The sequence below is a fragment of the Harpia harpyja genome, chromosome 11 (genome assembly GCF_026419915.1).
Source record: "Harpia harpyja isolate bHarHar1 chromosome 11, bHarHar1 primary haplotype, whole genome shotgun sequence".
NCBI classification, from domain to species: Eukaryota; Metazoa; Chordata; class Aves; order Accipitriformes; family Accipitridae; genus Harpia; species Harpia harpyja.
Window position 1 is genome coordinate 11262770 of NC_068950.1, and position 17461 is coordinate 11280230.

The following is a 17461-nucleotide window of genomic DNA, read 5'->3' on the forward strand; positions in this document are numbered from 1 at the left end:
TGAACCAAGCTCCCCTCGAAAACACCGATGGGAAACATGGGGTGGGGAGGCAGGTGAAGTGATGAGACCTTCCCACCCTGTATTCTCCCATCCCATGCTTGACAGCCAGCTCTGAGGAGCTTAAGACAGGATGTTTGTTTTTAAATATCATTCTTTTCAGGGTGTGAAGATTTCAAGACAATACTTGAATGCCCTCCAGACACATGGCTTTCCTTACAATTAACTTCTATGACCTTTTAGCATCCCACCTTTGCATAGAACAGGGGTCCACCACACATCCAAAAACTGGAGCACATATATATATGTTTATATCTTTATATAAATATATATAGACATGAGATACAGAAGACCACACAGGGCACAGCATTGTAGAGAAGGAGGCACAGCAGAAAATCAACACAAGCAGCACACTTCAACTCCAGAGCACAGGACCCGGGTCACAGAAGATCAATGCATTTCCTCTTCCAAGACTCCCAGCAAGGCAACGTTCACACTTCTCAGAGGCCATCAGATGGCAGACCAGTAGCATGCTAATGCATATACTGGAACAAGACAGAAGCAGCACTCCAGAGTCCTTTGGCATTTCTTCTACCCAGTATCAAAAGGCAATGCTCCCATAGGCAGCTCCCCAAACTTGGGAGGTTCCTCTTGGAAGCACAGTCCTTACAAAAAAAGTCAGCTCCATTTCTTCTTCCTCTTACCTACATCTCCTATCTGTCTAGAGCATCACCAACCACAGACACTCATTATCCTCCAAATACCACCAAACCCCCAGCCCCTGCCTTTACCTGCTCTGCTCCCAGCCTGATCTCAGCTGACATAAATAAGCACAGAAATCAGTAGAACCAGGCGGACTTAAAGGAGTTGATCATTCAACCTAATCACTTATGGCTGGTACCACCCCCTGTAATTAGCCATCTCACCTGTGAGAGCTGCAGCAGCTTTAGAAAGGAGAAGCACAGTGTGAAGAAGATGGAATTTCAAAATAACTATTAGCAACGCTTGGTATTTCTTTGGTTTCTCCAGACCAGCCAAGGCAGGCGTGTACCTAGCACATTAGATCCCCTGCCAAGAAATGTAATCATATATGAGAATTATTATAATGACTTGCAATCAGAAAACCTTTCATCAGAGCATCTTGTGGCACTGTACAAGCAGTAATGAGTGAAAGCCCCTCTGCAAGGCACACCAGGACACTATAGGCTAAACACCAACCATGGGTGTCCATCTCTTTGGGAAGGAGAAGGTTTAAGATGAGTACAGGCAGTCCTGGCTCGCTGCCTGCCCCTGGACACATGGTTTTGGCCCCAGTAGCTCAGGTTGGGGAGGCAATTTGTGATAAAAGCCCAGAAGCTGGCAGCAGAGCTTGTCACGTCCATGTGCTGCATGAAAAGTAACTTTTTTTTTTTCCCAAAGCCCTGCAAAACCAAATATTAGACAAAAATACATGTGAAGCTGCTATTGATCTTCCAGCCAAGCTTTGCGTTAAAAGAACATTCTCTTCCGCTTACCTCACTTATAAAAGAAGACGAGGTATCAGAGACATCACAGCTCAATTTTATCTCCTAGAGACCAGCCAAACACCACATTAGAGGTGGGCGAGGCCAGCTGAGATAGGAGGAAAACCCACCCAAATTTCAGACCAGACTGTAAAATTAATCTTTTTCCATAGTTTCAGCAGTGGAGTTGTCCCTGTCACCTGCCCAGCTAAGCACGTGTCTGAGGGGTCTGTTACAAGTCTTTCTGTTTTCCTTTCTCACATGCATTTTAGTAGAGTATTTTGAACTTTGTGGAAGAAAAGTGCTCCATAGATAATCCCACCAGAGTAAGAGGACTTTGGGTTATTAAATAACTATCTAGAGTGGAAAATGAGACTGGCACCTCTGCACGGAAGTGAATTACCACCAGCTTGTGGTACTATTCATTAAGCTGTCATCTCAGCATTTCATAGGGAGCCAGCCCTATATTATCCCCATTTTTCAAAGGGGATAAGCAGCAGCGGCAGCAGCGAGAGGTATCCACGGTGAAACAGCATGGTCAGGGTGGGGGTTAAATGCCTGACTGCTGCGGCCCACCCTACCCGCTCAGCCACACCGAATTAATGAATTATATCCCAAAAGGTAAAACAATCGTTCCAGAATGGAAATGACTGTGCTAGAATATAAGCCTGCTTGAAAGCCTCATGGTGACCTCCTCCAGAAGGATGCCCTAACCCACTGCAAAACCCAACTGGAGACATCGTACTCACGTGCAAGTGTTCGGCTGTTACCTTGTCATTGTCCCCCTCTCAAGGAGGACCACTCTGAAATGTCAGTGGATCTGTCCCTTGCAGCAAGGAACCACCCAAGGCTCTTCCCAGGTGGGATCCTGCTTTGCCAGTTAAGGTGAACAGAGTTTCTTCTGCCGTTTCCCACTCATTTTTCCCATGCAGAGCTTCTTGCACAAATCTCCTGGAGGCTTCAACCCCAGAGTCTTTCTCCTGCTGCAACACTTTGAACTTCAGCAGAATCACGGAGGTCCAACCAGTCCTACCATGATGCATCCCAAGCCTTCCCAGCTGGTGGCCTCACCAGCAGTTTTCCAGGGACGCCCAGCTTCCAGAGCTGGCCAAACAGCCCCATCCTCTGCAGTGCCATCCTCCCTGCCCTGCTCAGCAGTCACAGCTTGGCATTACAGGTAGCAGAGGCACCGCAGTGCCTCATGCTTCTGATTTTGAAGAGAAAATTGCAATTGTTTAGCCCTCATGGCATGGCCCATTACAGGCTGGTGGTAGGTGGGAGAAGCCAGGGAGTGACCAAGTGCAGTCATGTACCAAGACATCTCTCTGAATGCTGTTCTATTTGCTCTGTTTAAGGTGTGGGAGAAGCAGTCCGTGTCCACCTCAATTAGTAGGTTGAGTTTGCCTAATTTGACAGGGCTATCCTGCTCCCAGCAGGCATCAAGGGGCATTTGCTCCTCACTTTCTGCAGGAATAGGATGCAGCCAATAATTCCTTGCTTTCAAATTGCTGCGCTCCGACTCCACAAATATTTTTGGCTGTTTCTTGTCTTCTCACAGTGCTGCAATTGCTGCCCAAATGATCTCATTTCTCAGTTCATCAAGCCCTACTTGGGTGGCCACAGCATGTTATTTACCATTATTTATCTATCTGTTTGATCAGAAGTGAGGGAGAGCAGCAAAGGCAGGCTAGAAAGTGTGTTTCAACTGACTGTGGTTAATTTTGGCTTAGAAATTATAAAAGTCTCGGAAATATGAGGTGCTGAGCTAACCTTCTGGGACACTGGGGACCACAAGAGTCAACGCAGAGATGAATTTTGACCCGTTTGTAAAAGGGGTTATATCACATCACTACCTGTCGCAGGACTGAAGGGGTCTCCTTCATCCCAAGTCGTACATCTACACACAGTTCTTCAGCATAAAAACAGCCTTAAAATTGATTTTAAATGCTCGCTTGTGATCTAACCCCAACACTTACAATACTAGTGGGACAACTAAAGTGAGCAAAACCGAGCTCTAGCTTAAAAAACATCACAAAGCAGTGGGCTTGCTTCCAAGCTCCCATGCCCTGCACCAGCTGCAGGCGCAATGAAATTATGTTATGCATTTATATCCTCTCCTTAATGAGGTACTTACCTATTATAGGGCAATAAAAACCCAACCTGACTCAGATCTTCAGCTGGTGCAAGCCCACATTCACTACAGCTATTTTTCCTTCCCAAGGATCTTGGTTTTCCCTGCAATAAAAGCGCTGAGGCTATTTCCAGTTCTTCTGCAGGGATGTAACATGGGGAGAGATATGGGTTTTCCCACTCACCTTCATTAATATGGTAGCCCAGGTCTTCCGCCAAAGTCCAACAGAAGCAAATCTATTTTTAACCAAATAGCTCCAGTAGAAACCTTCAAAGCCTGCTATAAAAATGATTAAAGAGTATTATCTCTGGCATGCCTTGATTAAAGCTATTTTATATACCTCCAGTGACACTGGGGGGGTCTGTGCAGGCACCCAGCCAGCTCCTCAGACCCAGATGTGTCCGTGGTGGCTGTCCCACCTGGCAGGAAGGTATAACCTAAGGAAATCTGGGATTTTGACTGCACACCCCAACATGACTTATTGTAGAGGACCCCCATCCTAAAAGCCCGGACCAGCTCTGTCCTACGCCTGCAAGCCCCTCTTGCTACCTGGGGCTGGACAGGGTCTTGCAGGTTAGGAGAACCCTAAGCCACCATGGCCTCCAAGGCTCAGTGAGTGGCCATGGTCTTCCTCTCTCCTCCCCTATCTCCCCTTGCCCTTCTTCAGGAGCCCAAAAATGAGCCCCTGGAACATTAAGAGATCTGGAATCTCAGCTTGTTCTTCAGGAAGGTGCACAGTTTTTGTTATTTGTTGTGAAAGCAGTTTTTAAGAGCATCAGGGCAGAGAGGCAAAGGGGGCAATTTCTCCCCTTTTTTTTTGGCTTCCTAAACAGACCCGCTTTCAGCCCCTGTTTTCCCTCCTCCACATCTTAAGATGTCAGAAGAGGGAGGACAAGGGCCAAACCCACCAGTTGGGTTGCCCCACTGTGATGGCTGTTAGGGTCAGAGACGGCAAATTGGGAAGGGGAGGTGATGCGACCACCTTGCTTCACACTGTAGTAACAGCAGCATGGGATCACAGAGGGAAATTCTCGCTCCCAGCACTGTGCAAAGATAACCAGGGGTGATTTATCTGGTCACCTCCAAGGTCCCATCTTTCCTGGGGGACCACACCTGTGGGCAATGCCATGTGCTCTTTGGGAAGCATGCTTGAAGTCAAAAAAGATATTTCAGAGGATGACCCCCCACCACCACCATCTTTTCAGGGGAGGGATGAGGGACATGGTCCTGGGATGGGGAAGCCACATCTCCAGCATCAGGCTGGACCGGGGCTAGTGGGCAGGTCAGGGTGCAGCATCCTGGTGTTGGGGCAGCTGGTACCCAGGACTATACGTCTCTTCTTGGCCGTATGTTCTTGGCACGCATTAACCTCGGGAGGTTTCCTAAACACTGTGCCCCAGCGCATCTCTTTCCTCCTGCAATGCCTGGAAACACCGCCTCCTCTCTATACACACACATGCGTGGCTCGTCAAAAGTAAGAAAAGCCCCAGATTAACATATCTGACACAACAGAGCCTGTCACTGCCTGCCCTGCCTTCCCCACCACAGGAGCGAGTGCCTGTCATCCCATTCACTGCCTGGAAGGAGGAATACATCCAGGATGTGTCAAACCCAGCCCAGCTGCCTGGGTCAGAAAAAAGCAGTTATTACTGCAAACTCTATATACATTATTTATCAAATGAAGTCTCTGCAGCAGGACTACAATTCACTTGTCTGCTTCAGCTTGCTCATGCTCTCTTCGGCTGTCTTTTCAATGGAAGATGACAGAAAACATTTGCAGGCTTCTTGTGGTCTCTGCCACAAGACTGTTCTCCTCCTGAGGAGACCCTGCAGGTCCCCAAAAGGGACCTGGGACAAGCTTTGCCCAAGCAAAACCACCCTCTAGCAACAGCCAGCTCCACTGCAGCAGCTTTGCTCCAGCCCCAAATGTATAGCAAAAGTATCTGCTGCTGCTCTGAATATTCAGGGGGAAATTACAATGGGGAGGCGAGTAGAAAATATCAATTATTGGAGGGTTCAAACAGCGCGATCCCTGCTGCTACCAGCCAGGTTGCATATGCGTCTAAATCAGCCGTAACACACAGTTTAGTTTGAGCAATATATTAAAAAGGAAGGAAAATCTGAATTTTTTCTGGTATGGGGGTTATAAAGCAGGTGGGGGAAAGCCACAGCATGCACGACCCTGGTCGCATCAGATCTGCTTCATCTCTGCAGTGTAAAAATACATGTGCAGGGGGAAAACGAATGCAAAAATGCACCAGATGAATGTTTCTTTTCCATTCCCCCAGCTTTGGGTCAGGGTATAAATGACTAGGCAAACCAAAAAGCAAGTTAAAAAAACTGTGTTCATTTGACTTTAGCAGGTGGTTTTGATTTTACTGAAAGCAAACCAAGTTCCTGGGTGCTCCTGCTCAAGGTTCCTGCGGAAATATGCCACAATCCCCTAATTATGGGGGGAAAGCCATGATAATAGCAGGGATTTTCCTCTCCTGGTCCACAGTGCTGTTATCCATTTAAACATGGTCGCGCTGGAGGCACATGGTGATTATACAGGGTGATGGAGGTTGCAGCACATCCAAGTTCTTCAGCATGACTTTGCACTTCGTCACAATCTCCTTCATCTTCATTAAGCTGTACGCTCAATCTGCACCAGGGGTAATGGGTGGTGGTGTTCTGGCGACGGAACATCCCAACCTGGGTCGTTTGCATCTGCTTCAGCTAAGCCCTGAGGAGGTCCGGGTAGACTCTAATGCAACGTGACAGCCAAGCATCAGCTACACATGCACAAGGACTTGCTGCCAGCACCCAAGCTGAGTGCTGGGAGCAAACGGGAAAAAAAAAAAAACCCTTGTGCCCATGGCTGAGAGCAATCTGAATCCTGCCGGCTGGTTACATTACAGGCTGTGGGTTCACAGCATAATTGAGGTGGGATGAATTAAGCATGGAGGTTCTCATGCCTGGTTTTCTCCATGCTGGAGGATGAGCGGGTACCCCACCGCCTGGTTCTGCCTTACCCTGACATCTGCAAGTCTCTGCCTATGCATGGATGGACAGAAGGAGGGATGCCACTGAGGGGGGAGTGGGAAGGGGTGGCAAAGCCGTGGCTGTTGGAGAGGAAAAAGAAGGGAGGTTTGACCGTCCTGGGTGGCAGCACCCCTGCAGTACTGTACATGCAGAGTCCACACCATGCCCGCATTCAGCTGGGTCCTACATTACCCTCCAAAATTAATTACCAGTGCCCCTGCTGAAGATAAAACTGAAATCATATTTATTTTTGCGCTTACATTCCAGTTGCCATGTAATTAAGTGCTACCACATAATTAAAGAGGATTTAGAGGGTCTTTATGCCCTGCGATGCTCCATAATTACGGTTAATTCCTCCTTTACAGCTTCCAAGCATCTTCGGCGGAGCTCCGGGAGCCGCCGGGGCAGGCAGAGCGGCCGTCATTGGGCTCAGAAACACGGTGCACAGCTTTAGCACTGAAGGGTAGCATCTTAGAAAGACCTGGCCCAGTCCCAAGATCTTTCTTTAGAAATTTAATTTCTCCCCAGGCATGGGGCAGGAGCGATGCCCCCAGGAGCATCATTATGGGCAAATGGTAATGGAGGGGAGAGCAGCAGGAGCCATCCCAGCCTCTCCCCAGTAAAACTGCTTTAACTCCAGGAGACACTGCATAAGGATAAAACAAACCCTTCTGCAACATACAGGCCCACTGAGGGGGGATTTATTTCATAACTGAGTGTGAATAAATATATGGTGTGAAGTGCAGGATGTGATGACCTTTCATGGGCAGGGAGTCCTGAGGGATGGGGTTGTCCCAGCAGCGGGGCAGCCAAGGCCAACTCCAACAGACATCAAATCTTAGTGCTCAAAGGGCCAGGCTACCAAATACTCACCTGCCACAACTCAAATCACATGTCCAGCCTCGGAAGTAGGTAAGGAAGAGCTCAGTTTTAGCAGCCAGCAACTCCCATTATGAGCTGGAAGTTCAGGCACCTCCGGACCAGGGTGTCACATATGGACCCAGAAGGGAGCGGGTCACCCTCCTGCAGGACACTGGGCACCATGGGTCTTTTTATTGGCATTAGAGGATGGAGTAAAGTGTTTAACCATGAGCCGTGATGTGCTGCACCATGGGCTTGCACCCTGCACCTGCATCTCAGCATTGCCCACAGAGCACTGGGGCTGGTTGCAGCGAAGAGGTACGGGCAGCGTTCAGGCCACTGCCCAAGCCCACTGCTAACAGCTTTCATTACAAAATTAGGCATCCACCTTGGCTTTCATTGCAAAGTTAGGTGCCCACCTTTGCAAACTGGTCACACAAGTGAATTTTGCATGGAGCAAGCCTTTTACATGGCACATGGTTGAGCGCAGTCACATTGAAGGGGGAGCTGATAACGTACCTGCTGCTGCCTGGAAATACATATAAATGAAGAAAGTTGACACCACAGTTTGCTCAGTAGAATGCTGGGATGGGCTCAGATTAGAGCCAGCACCCTTGCAAAAATGAGACTTACTCTGGTGACTCCCCGGGCTTCGCAGGAGAGCGGGCGGGAGGCACCAGTTAAACGAGACGATGTGAAGTCAGACACACCAGATCCAGGCTTTACCTGTTAATGGGAAAATGAAAGGAGATTCCCCCCGAAACTTTGCACTAAGCCACTGCCTGCTTTCCTGTGGGAGCTTATAGAGGCTATATTAATATATGCCATGGCAATTCAATGAAAGAATATGTAATGAAAGCAAAATACAACGTAGGCTGCAATCACAGAGGAGTGCCTGGATTATTAAGCTGGCAGCATTTTCAGTCAGCTGGGGGAACGATAGATTTCTTCCTTCACATATAGTTAGGGAACACTGGTAAAAGCATCAAAGTATTTCATCCTTAAATATGTAATTAGTCAGCAGGGCGAAGATTGTTCCCTCTCTTAGTGCTGCATGGTGGTGGCGTGAAATGACTCGGTCGGGTTTTTCTGGTGTGGTGCAGGTATTGGCGTTGGTCCTCAGCTCCGGCCCTATAAGTCCGCAGGGTCTGGCCTTCAACTAACCAGTGTTATGGGGAGATTTGACGGTTGGCTCCTCTAAGCTTTCCAACTCCTTTTATTCCCCCTAAAGCCTGCAACAGTCTGTGTTTAGAGGGGAGAAAAGGATTGCAATTAGGCAGAGAGTGCAGAAGGAGTTGATCAGGGAGAGGACTTTGCTTGCGTGTAGCAAGAACCTTCGCTCTGCCACAAAGCCCAGGGAACTAATGCAATGAAAATCTTTTTAAACAGACAAATTATACATCAGTAGGTTAGGAATAACTGGCAGCCAGTGCTCTTCCCCCCAAGAAAGCTGCAGGAGGGAATCAGGTCTGCGGGACATGCTGCATCTCTACATCTGCAAATCAGCCTTGCAACACCAAATTTGCAGCATTTTCAAGCTGCTGAGGAGCTGACCCAATTATTTCCACTATTTCTTGGTTAGCAGTGGATGCAACGCAAGTGCTTTCCAGCAAATCACAAGAGTTTCTCACCAGATCACGAAGCAAAGCAAAAGCAAGTTGTGCACCTTCCTGTGCACGCATCCTCATCTGCCATGGCTGGAGGACCGTGGCACCCAGGAGCGATTTCCACATACAGCCAATAACAACGCTGATGCACGGGAGCGATGGGTTGCTCTAAACCAGTGAGTACTGCTGCCTCTTTTGGGAGGTCTAAGAAAAACCAGATTGGGCTTCAGAGCTTTCAATCCACCTCGGTTTCCCAGCTGTGTGGTCACATTGGAATGGAAAATGCATGGCTGGGAAGCTGATCAGGGGCACCACGTAGCTGACTTTCCTTCCTTATGAGCCCAGCAAGCAGGAGGAAAGCTGCACAGGCTGTATCTCACTGTAGCATGGAGCAGGCACCATCTGCACTGAGTGCTTCGGTGTCCCCAGGGCGGTTTTGGGAGCCTTGAAAACCATCCAGCAGGGTGGTTTTTGGCTTTTGGGAAACCTCCAACGCACTTCTCGACACAAAAGCCCAAATAATACACTTGGAGGCTTCCTGCCTGCTTTGCGCACGGCCATGCCCCAGGCTCACTCCCACTATTAGCAGCAGCCAGGAGTAAATCCGTCGCGGCGGTCTGGCTTCTGCCAGCTGAGCTCCGGCAGGGAATACATCACAGCTCCAATCAGCCAGCCCTGACACGGCTCAGGGACAGCTGGGTGTTAGCTAATATCTGCCTGCTCCTGCCGTGCCGAGGAAGCAGGCAGCAAACTCCGTTTCTTGATGGTTTGTTGGTCAGCTTTAAGTATGAGTGCCAGTCTGAACTCCAGATAGATCTGATTTTCCAGTTTGCCATCTGCACCAAAAAGCAGGGGTTTGTGGTTTATCCAGCGTTCAGGAAAAGAGCATGCAATAAATGCATATAAATATGTATACATACACATATATCTCTATGTGCTCTCAGTAGATTAAAATGTTTTTCACCCAAAACAAAACATTCACTTCATTTTCACATCTTTAGTGACTTCAAAAACATTTTAATACACAATATCTGGCTGGAGAAACAAATGCTTTCATTTTTCAAGCATCTTTCCAGGCAGCACTGGAGGGGGGAGGTTAACAAAAGCAATTCACCAAAACTAGCATGAAAATAGAAATATTGTTGGACCATCCAAATATTAAATTATCTCCAGCAAAATGCTGGAGATAAAACTGCTGGCATCATCCCTGTTGTGCAGATCTGATGTCCCTGCTCCCGTCCCGCAGCAGCCCCTGAGGCACAGTTTGCATTTGCTATGTTCCTATTGCTAAGCACTAAAAAAGGGGCTGCAGATGCTGCTGGGGTACATGACGCTGCATTTCTGGGTGATGCTGCCCCCCCCAAAAACCACTGCCACACGATTAATGACTTCCTTAGTGCAGCTGTTCCAAGCGTCACCACACACAGGTTCCCTTTTGCATTCCCAGCACCAAGCTGCTCACACAGATACAGCCCATCAGCAAAATGTAAAAATAGCTGAAAATATATAATTAGGGTAGATGCACTGTGGATTTAATTGGGTTTTTCTATTTCTTCCTTCGTTGGCCCATAAGACACAAATCCTGGATGGAGAGAGGCCAGTCAGGAGGGAAAGAGAGCGCTCTGCTGTGGTATATGTTTGGCAAAAGCCCTCAAATATTTTTCTCAGTTTTATATTGTGTGTATTTTTTATTGAGCACCACACAGAAATTGCAGCAGATTGATTCTTTCACGGCTCCCCAAAGTTGAAATGGTTTGGAGCCAAGAGCTCAGTGCCTGCCAAACTTCATAATTAACTTTAATAACTCTTTAATTTGAACTTTAATTCAAACACCCATGTTTCTGGAGGACTGTAGGGAAAAAAAAAAAAAAAAGCAAAGCAAACTAGGGGAAACCAGCTCTGGTAAAATAAAACAGCAGCCCCAAGCTTGTGCTGTGCCAGAGGCAACTGGAGATAAACTGTCCTGTCCTGGGTGTGAGTGGATGGAGAGGCATTGCCCCAGCTCAGTGGAAAGCAAAGGAGAAGACATTGCTGTCAGATGCTGGGAAAGTGCTGGGCTCAAAACTGCCTTCGCTGCCCCCGCTGGGAGGTTTTCCAAGGCCACCTCCAGGGATGGAGGGACCAAAGCCACCAGCTTGGAGTTTTATCTGAACTTGGTGACAATGAAGGCAAAATTAAAAAAAAAGACTAAAATGCACCCCAGATAAATTTGCCCTAATGCAACTAATTCTATGCGTGAAACAACCACAGAAATTTGCTTCTTTTTCCTCATACAGGGAGAAAGAAAAAATATATAGTCCTGGATCTGTTCACTCAGTCAATGGTTTCTAATGGTTCTATCACTTCCCATGGGCAGTGTTAGCTGGGCTGGGAAGTGCTGGGAGGACAGGAGGACAAGGGACCCAAAGCAGTTAATGCAACTTCTCTTCCCTGGTAGACAAGCCTTGAGCTGTCAGACTGTGCACATAGCCCTGGAGCTCTGCCAGCAAAATCCCTGCACTAACCCACCCTGGCTGAGCTCACAGTGATGGGGTCCTTTAGAGAAAACAAAATCATTGACAGGAGGAGCAGGAGACAAAGCAGGACCAGCTAAGTAATGGAGATGACAGACCCTGGGAATGCACCCACAAATTTGGCAAGGCTTCAGAGCTGTCAGCCCAAGCCTCCAGGAAGAAGTCAAGGATTAATAGGGCTGTATGGCTCAGATGGTCTGCTGTGCATTGGAGGACACCAAGGAGCATCCTCCTGCCCTTCAGAACCCCATGGATTCAGCCTGGTTTGAGCCATGGACAGCCCGAACTGGGCTGACTTTTCACCATTTCACAGCAAAGAGCCCGAACAGCGGCATTAAGCCTGACCCAGCACCTAATCGATGCAGGATTAGTTTTTCTTTCTTTTTTTTCGTTCCATGATCCTGTTTCTAATAATAATGAGAAAGAGAAAGCTCCCTTAGCATCATGCCACAGGGACACCACCACCCCCACAGCATCAACCCCTGCCCAAGGCCGCCGCATTGAGCAGGGCTGGAGGGGGATGCCGTGACTTGCCACTCAGAAATGAGAGCTGGGCAGCATCCCACCGGTGTCTGCTGTGATGAATATACCGATAAAGAGATTCAGATCAATGAGCCTGGCGGTTTCTAGCAGCAAATGAATGGCTTTCGGTCTATGGGTTAGAGGGTTGTTAACTACCCAACCTGCTCGCTGTCATTAGTGAGCAATCTCCACCGTGCATCTGTTTGCCCCGCTTTATCCACCAGCCCATCTCCCGCTCCCTCATCTCTGCATCCACCTGGAGCCCTTCTCCCCCCATCCCTTGGCTCCACTTGTGCTCATAAACAGGCTCTGGCATCTCTGTTGAGCCAGGCTGGATCTGACAAACGGGAAGGGGGAGGATTTCATTTCCCCGTGTCTAAGCTGCTCCTGTAATCCTGCAAGGAGGCTTGCTTTGAAGCTCTGGCCTGGCTCGGAGCAGCTGGCTCATAGCCACAATTACTTCCACTCCAAGCACACACAAAAAAAAACCGAGCGAGAGGCCAAGGAGCTGATAGTTAGCCTCAAACGCCGACAAGTCAAAGGCAGCCGGTGCTAATTAGTCCCTGTGCCTTCCCCTGTCACGGCTGCCCCATTACGCAGGGACAAGAAGTCTCTCTGTGGGTCAGCCAGGACCACCCAGGAGCTGCTGGAGAGCCCAGAAGGCAGAGGAGGATTTGGGGGGGTCAGGATCTGAGAGTGCAGCCCCAAATTGTCACTTATGAAGCATCAATCCCACCCCTCTCATTCCTTCCCGTTGTCATCTCCAGTGCCCTCCTTCTTTCTGTCTGCTGCAACCATGGCCAGAGCCACCAGGGAAACCAAGGGTGAGGAGGAGACCACCCCACCACGGAGTTATTTCCATTTTTCTTGCTTTTTCTAAAGCCAGGAAAAAAAAGAGAGCCTACCAAAGGAGTCCCAGGTGCCTGCTCATGAGGAGCAGGCATTAAGCAGGGAGCTGAGAAGAAAAGTGCAGCAGAAACATTGCAGTAATATGGGATAATAACCCTGGAAATGCTGTGGGGCAGCTCAATAGTGGTATTTTCTGAGGTAGCGTGGTATTGTAGGAGATAAACCAGTAAACAAATATTTTCATTCAGCAGCAGGGGACGGGGGAGGCACAGCCATTCCCCAGGGAACTGGAGAGGAGTTCCAGAGTAGGAGAGTCATTAGAAGTAAGGAAGGGAAGTAATCTGCTCAAGATTATGGCACGGGGAGATACCGGCAAAGTCAGGTGCAGTGAGTGGCCCCAAGCACAGCTCAGCTGTGGATGACAGATGAGCATCGTGCCACCATCTTCTACCCCCCCCCCCCCAGCCCGCGAAAAAAAAAGCAAAATGAAACCACTGGAGTATCACACCCACTCCGCCAGGCGGGCTCCCATGGCTTGAAGAAGACCCCACATGAGCAGGTTGGAAGCATCCAGCAAAAGCCATCAGGGTATCATCCCCACCACCCTGCACCTCATGCTCACCATGGCCAGCAAGCCCTAGTGTGGACCAGCTGTGAAACCCCAAGTCCAGACCCTACGGGGTCTGCACTAAATGCAGCTTGGGAGATTTGGCTTTAAGCGGCTTGTTGGAAACACTCAACCTGCCGCTCCTTTGCACCTCTATTTCCCAGTTATAGGAACTGGTATAAGAGCTACTGCAATAGGCAGCTGAGTCAGACCAGGTTGATGTAACATCTCCTTTTGCCACCAAATGTCCCAGAAGAAGGACCATGTTGAAGCTGGCAGATGTGGCAATTTGCGCCTCTCCACGTAGTGGCCCTTCAAGGCAGATCCTATCCAAATGGGTCACGCCAGTGCTTAGGGGTTGTAAGTCCTTGAGGTTTTAAGTCCTTCTTAAACCTCATAGTCCCACATGCTTATTCATAGTCTTTGAATCTGTATGAATGGCTAAGCCCTCTTAGAGTCTAAATACAGAGTTATTAATATTACTAAATACAGCTTTATTAAAGTTAATTATGAATTAAGGCTGGACACTGCAAGAGCCATGTCTTGGCTTTGAATAATACCTAAACCCCACAACTTCTTGGACCTTTGGTAAAGTTTCTAGTGATGCAGTGAGGAGGTCCTCAGCTCTTTGCATCTTTTTACCAGCACTGTAAAGAGCCTGTTGACCAGATTTAATGTGCCTGCTGCATCTTTTGCACTCCTGGTGTAGAAAGAACCACAAAGCACATCTCCAGTGTTCGTCATTCCAGGTCCTACAAACCCAACACAGGTAGCAAGCCGCAAACATGGTGATTTACTTTCCCTCCTACAATGCTGCAAGAAATCCAATCAAGCATTTGTAGCTATTAGCTGGAAATCTTTAATTAGCTGTACTGACACCAAAGCAGTGCTAGGGCTCAGCTGAGAGCCTCTAACCACAGCACAACATGGACTCTGAGCAGCCACACTCCAGCAATCCCACTTGGCCTGCATGTAAACTACCTCCTGCAAAGAAAACACAAGGCAAACAGTATCTTTGGGTGCAATGACATTGTAGACACCGCCTCGCCTGCCCATTAGCACTATCCTCTGATGAACCAGGTGGCGATTCCTCATGGCAAACTAGTTGGAGTTAAGTATTGGTCAGCAGACAACAGCCCCGACAAGAGTAATGGGGGTGAAGCCATCCTCAGCGCAACTGGGCTGGCATTGGTGATTTTAGGCTGGCGATAAATGTGGTCCTCGGAGGCTGGATTACCACCCAGGGGCTCACGATCAATACCGGAACGAGAAGTTGTGTTGTTCCAAATCAAGGCAAGGTTTACGTGTAATCCAGAGCACGGGCAGGGGGTGAAGCTACTTTAATGGGAGGGATTTGTCTGCTCAGAGCGTTGACCTGAACAAGCTGGAGCCTGCATGGTGTAATTTAATGGTGTTTAACATCAAGGCTGCTATTCCTATAGCTACTGGAGGAAGCCTAGCAACCCCAGGTGCAGCTCCTGGGGCATGGGAGACAACCATCACCATCACCCATGTGTTAACCCTTTGGACCCTACACACTGTACTGATGTGGCACTGAAAGCCGGTGTTTCTGCTGAAAACATGGGTATTCAGTGCTTTGTTTCTACCAGAATAACTGTTTCCTTAAAAAAAAAAGAAAAATAGCAACAAGAATCTGCCTCTGTCACTGTTCAAGGGCTATGGCAAGGTCTCCCCACCAGCCATGGCCTCCACTCAGTGTTGACTGAGGCTCCACCAAAGCCAGCAGGACTGTGTGTGCGTCGAGTTGGCCCCACATCTCTCTGGACGACTTTGCCCAGAAGGACCTGCCTCTCTATGCTGAGCACAGTTTCAGGGCTAACACCAACCATGCTCTTTTTCTTCTGTGTCCCCAGGTCCTCCGCGCGCTTGGCTGACCAAGGCTGGCTTAGAAGGCTCTTCCCTCTTCCAAGAAAATGGGGACTGACAGTGAAAACCCAGTCCTGAGAAACATACTCATCAGCTTCAACTTGCTTCTGCTGGGAGCTGTCCTCAAGCCTTTTGAGTGCCGGCTGGAGGTGACAACAGAGCTGGCCGAGAGGCCAGCAGTGGATGAGGAGGGTGGCCTTGCCAACTGCAGCCCACCCATCAAAGAGCAGCCCATGGTCTTCCACCACATCTACAACATCAACATCCCTGTGGACAGCTGCTGCTCATCCATGTTCAAGTCTTCAGCCGAGGAGGTGAGTTCAGAAGACGACCGGCTGGCAGAGTACACGGAGCAGACCTCCGACAGCGAGAGCCAGGTCACCTTCACCCACAGGATAAACTTGCCCAAGCAGGCCTGCAAGTGCTCCACCTCCCTTCCGTCCCTGCAGGAGCTGCTGAGCAGGATTGAGATGCTGGAGAGGGAGGTCTCCATGCTCCGGGACCAATGCAACTCCAATTGCTGCCAGGAAAATGCAGCCACAGGTAGTAATGCCATCCTGTTAGCTCTTGCTGGGGACTGAGGGCTCAAGCGAAAGGCAGGAGAAATAAATACAAAACTGGTGATGCCACTCAGAGTGGCAACAGAGGAAAACCTATATTCACCTGTGATGTGGCTGTGGCTTTAGGGGAAAAGCTCGGCTTAGGTCTTCCAAGGCAGGAAAACTCCCGGGAGGGATTTGGTCACTTGAGTCCCCACACCCCACTCGCTGCAGAAACCCTGTAATGGCCAGAGCTAAAGCCCCATTACAGATAAAATTACCACTGGTAAGGGGTGAGCAGGGTGATCTCCCAACCCTGCAGTCCTTCCAAATCTGTTAGAGATCTGCCACCGCTGGTGGGACAGGGAGGAGAGACATAGCTGCTGCTCTCCTAAGTTGTCCCTGGGCTGAAGGCAGCACTGTGGGAGCCAGCAATAAACCCCTTCATCTTCTCTGTAGGAGGAGTAAATGCATATGAAAAGCTGAGTTTAAAAAAAAGAATAAAAAATACAGGGAATAACTTGTTGCCATGAAAGATGCAAACAAAACCATCAACAAAGATGGTTTTGCCTTTCTGCAAAGGCACAAAACCATCAACAGGATACTTCATCTGAATAAAAATATGTGTGATTTGTGAAGCTCTCTGAGAGCCCGTATTAGGCTTACGCCATCAACGACAGCCCCTTGTTTCACCACGGCTGTTCCTCAGAGCCAGGGAAGCAGCATGCAGTTGAAATGAGATGGGTTAGGAGAGGTTTGGGCTAGAGGCTGCATTTCGATAGCACAGGACCCAGCATACTGTTGGTTTTCTTGACGTCTCAGGGAGGTTGACAAGAGGGGCTATCCCAAAGGGCATCCATCCTTTGCACAGCCCAGCCCTGCTCAGGGTGCCGACGCATGAGGGCTCCTTGTGGGACAAAGCCACCAAGAAAGGAGAGCCACGCAGGGCATTTTTTTCTAGGGGAAAACTGCTTTTCAGGCCAAGAACAACAACAGGGAGGAAGAAAAGTTAAAAGCAACCCTTTTCCCCCCAGTGCCCACTGCCTGTTTTTAAGTTTTGCAGGTATTAGTGTGATTTTTCTGGTGGTACCCCCAACTCCTCTATGTGTAGGACACATTAAAATGAAATGGGTGCAACCCACACTCAGGTCAACAGAGTTGGACCAAAGGTGCGTGGGTCGGGGAGGGAGAAACCAGGATGGTACACGCAGTGGGGTGGCTTGGGCTGACGTCTCCAGTGCCACTGGTGGTAGTTAGTGCATTTCCAGCCGCAGGGTCAGCCCACATTCCCCTGCAGTGCGTTAATAATTAAGACAAAATGGAAAACACACATACGTGGCACCACTGTGTGCAAAGCAAGGGTTAAAATCACATAGGAAATGCAATGGGAAAAACCTGTTTTAAAGGAATTAATTTAAAACT

General features: G+C 48.8%; 1 protein-coding gene across 5 annotated transcripts in view; it reads left to right on the top strand.

Annotated features, from left to right (window-relative positions):
• Positions 1 to 17461, top strand: part of TNR (tenascin R) — an 81601-nt gene that overhangs the window by 31717 nt on the left and 32423 nt on the right. For 3 of the 5 annotated variants that reach the window (XM_052801806.1, XM_052801809.1, XM_052801810.1), the window contains exon 2: positions 15488 to 16043. In XM_052801806.1, the coding sequence (XP_052657766.1) occupies positions 15548 to 16043 (496 nt within the window). In that variant the 5' untranslated portion in view covers positions 15488 to 15547. Of the gene's footprint in view, positions 1 to 9244; positions 9299 to 15487; positions 16044 to 17461 lie in introns of those variants that run through there. The other 2 variants (XM_052801808.1, XM_052801807.1) reach the window with 2 other exon arrangements.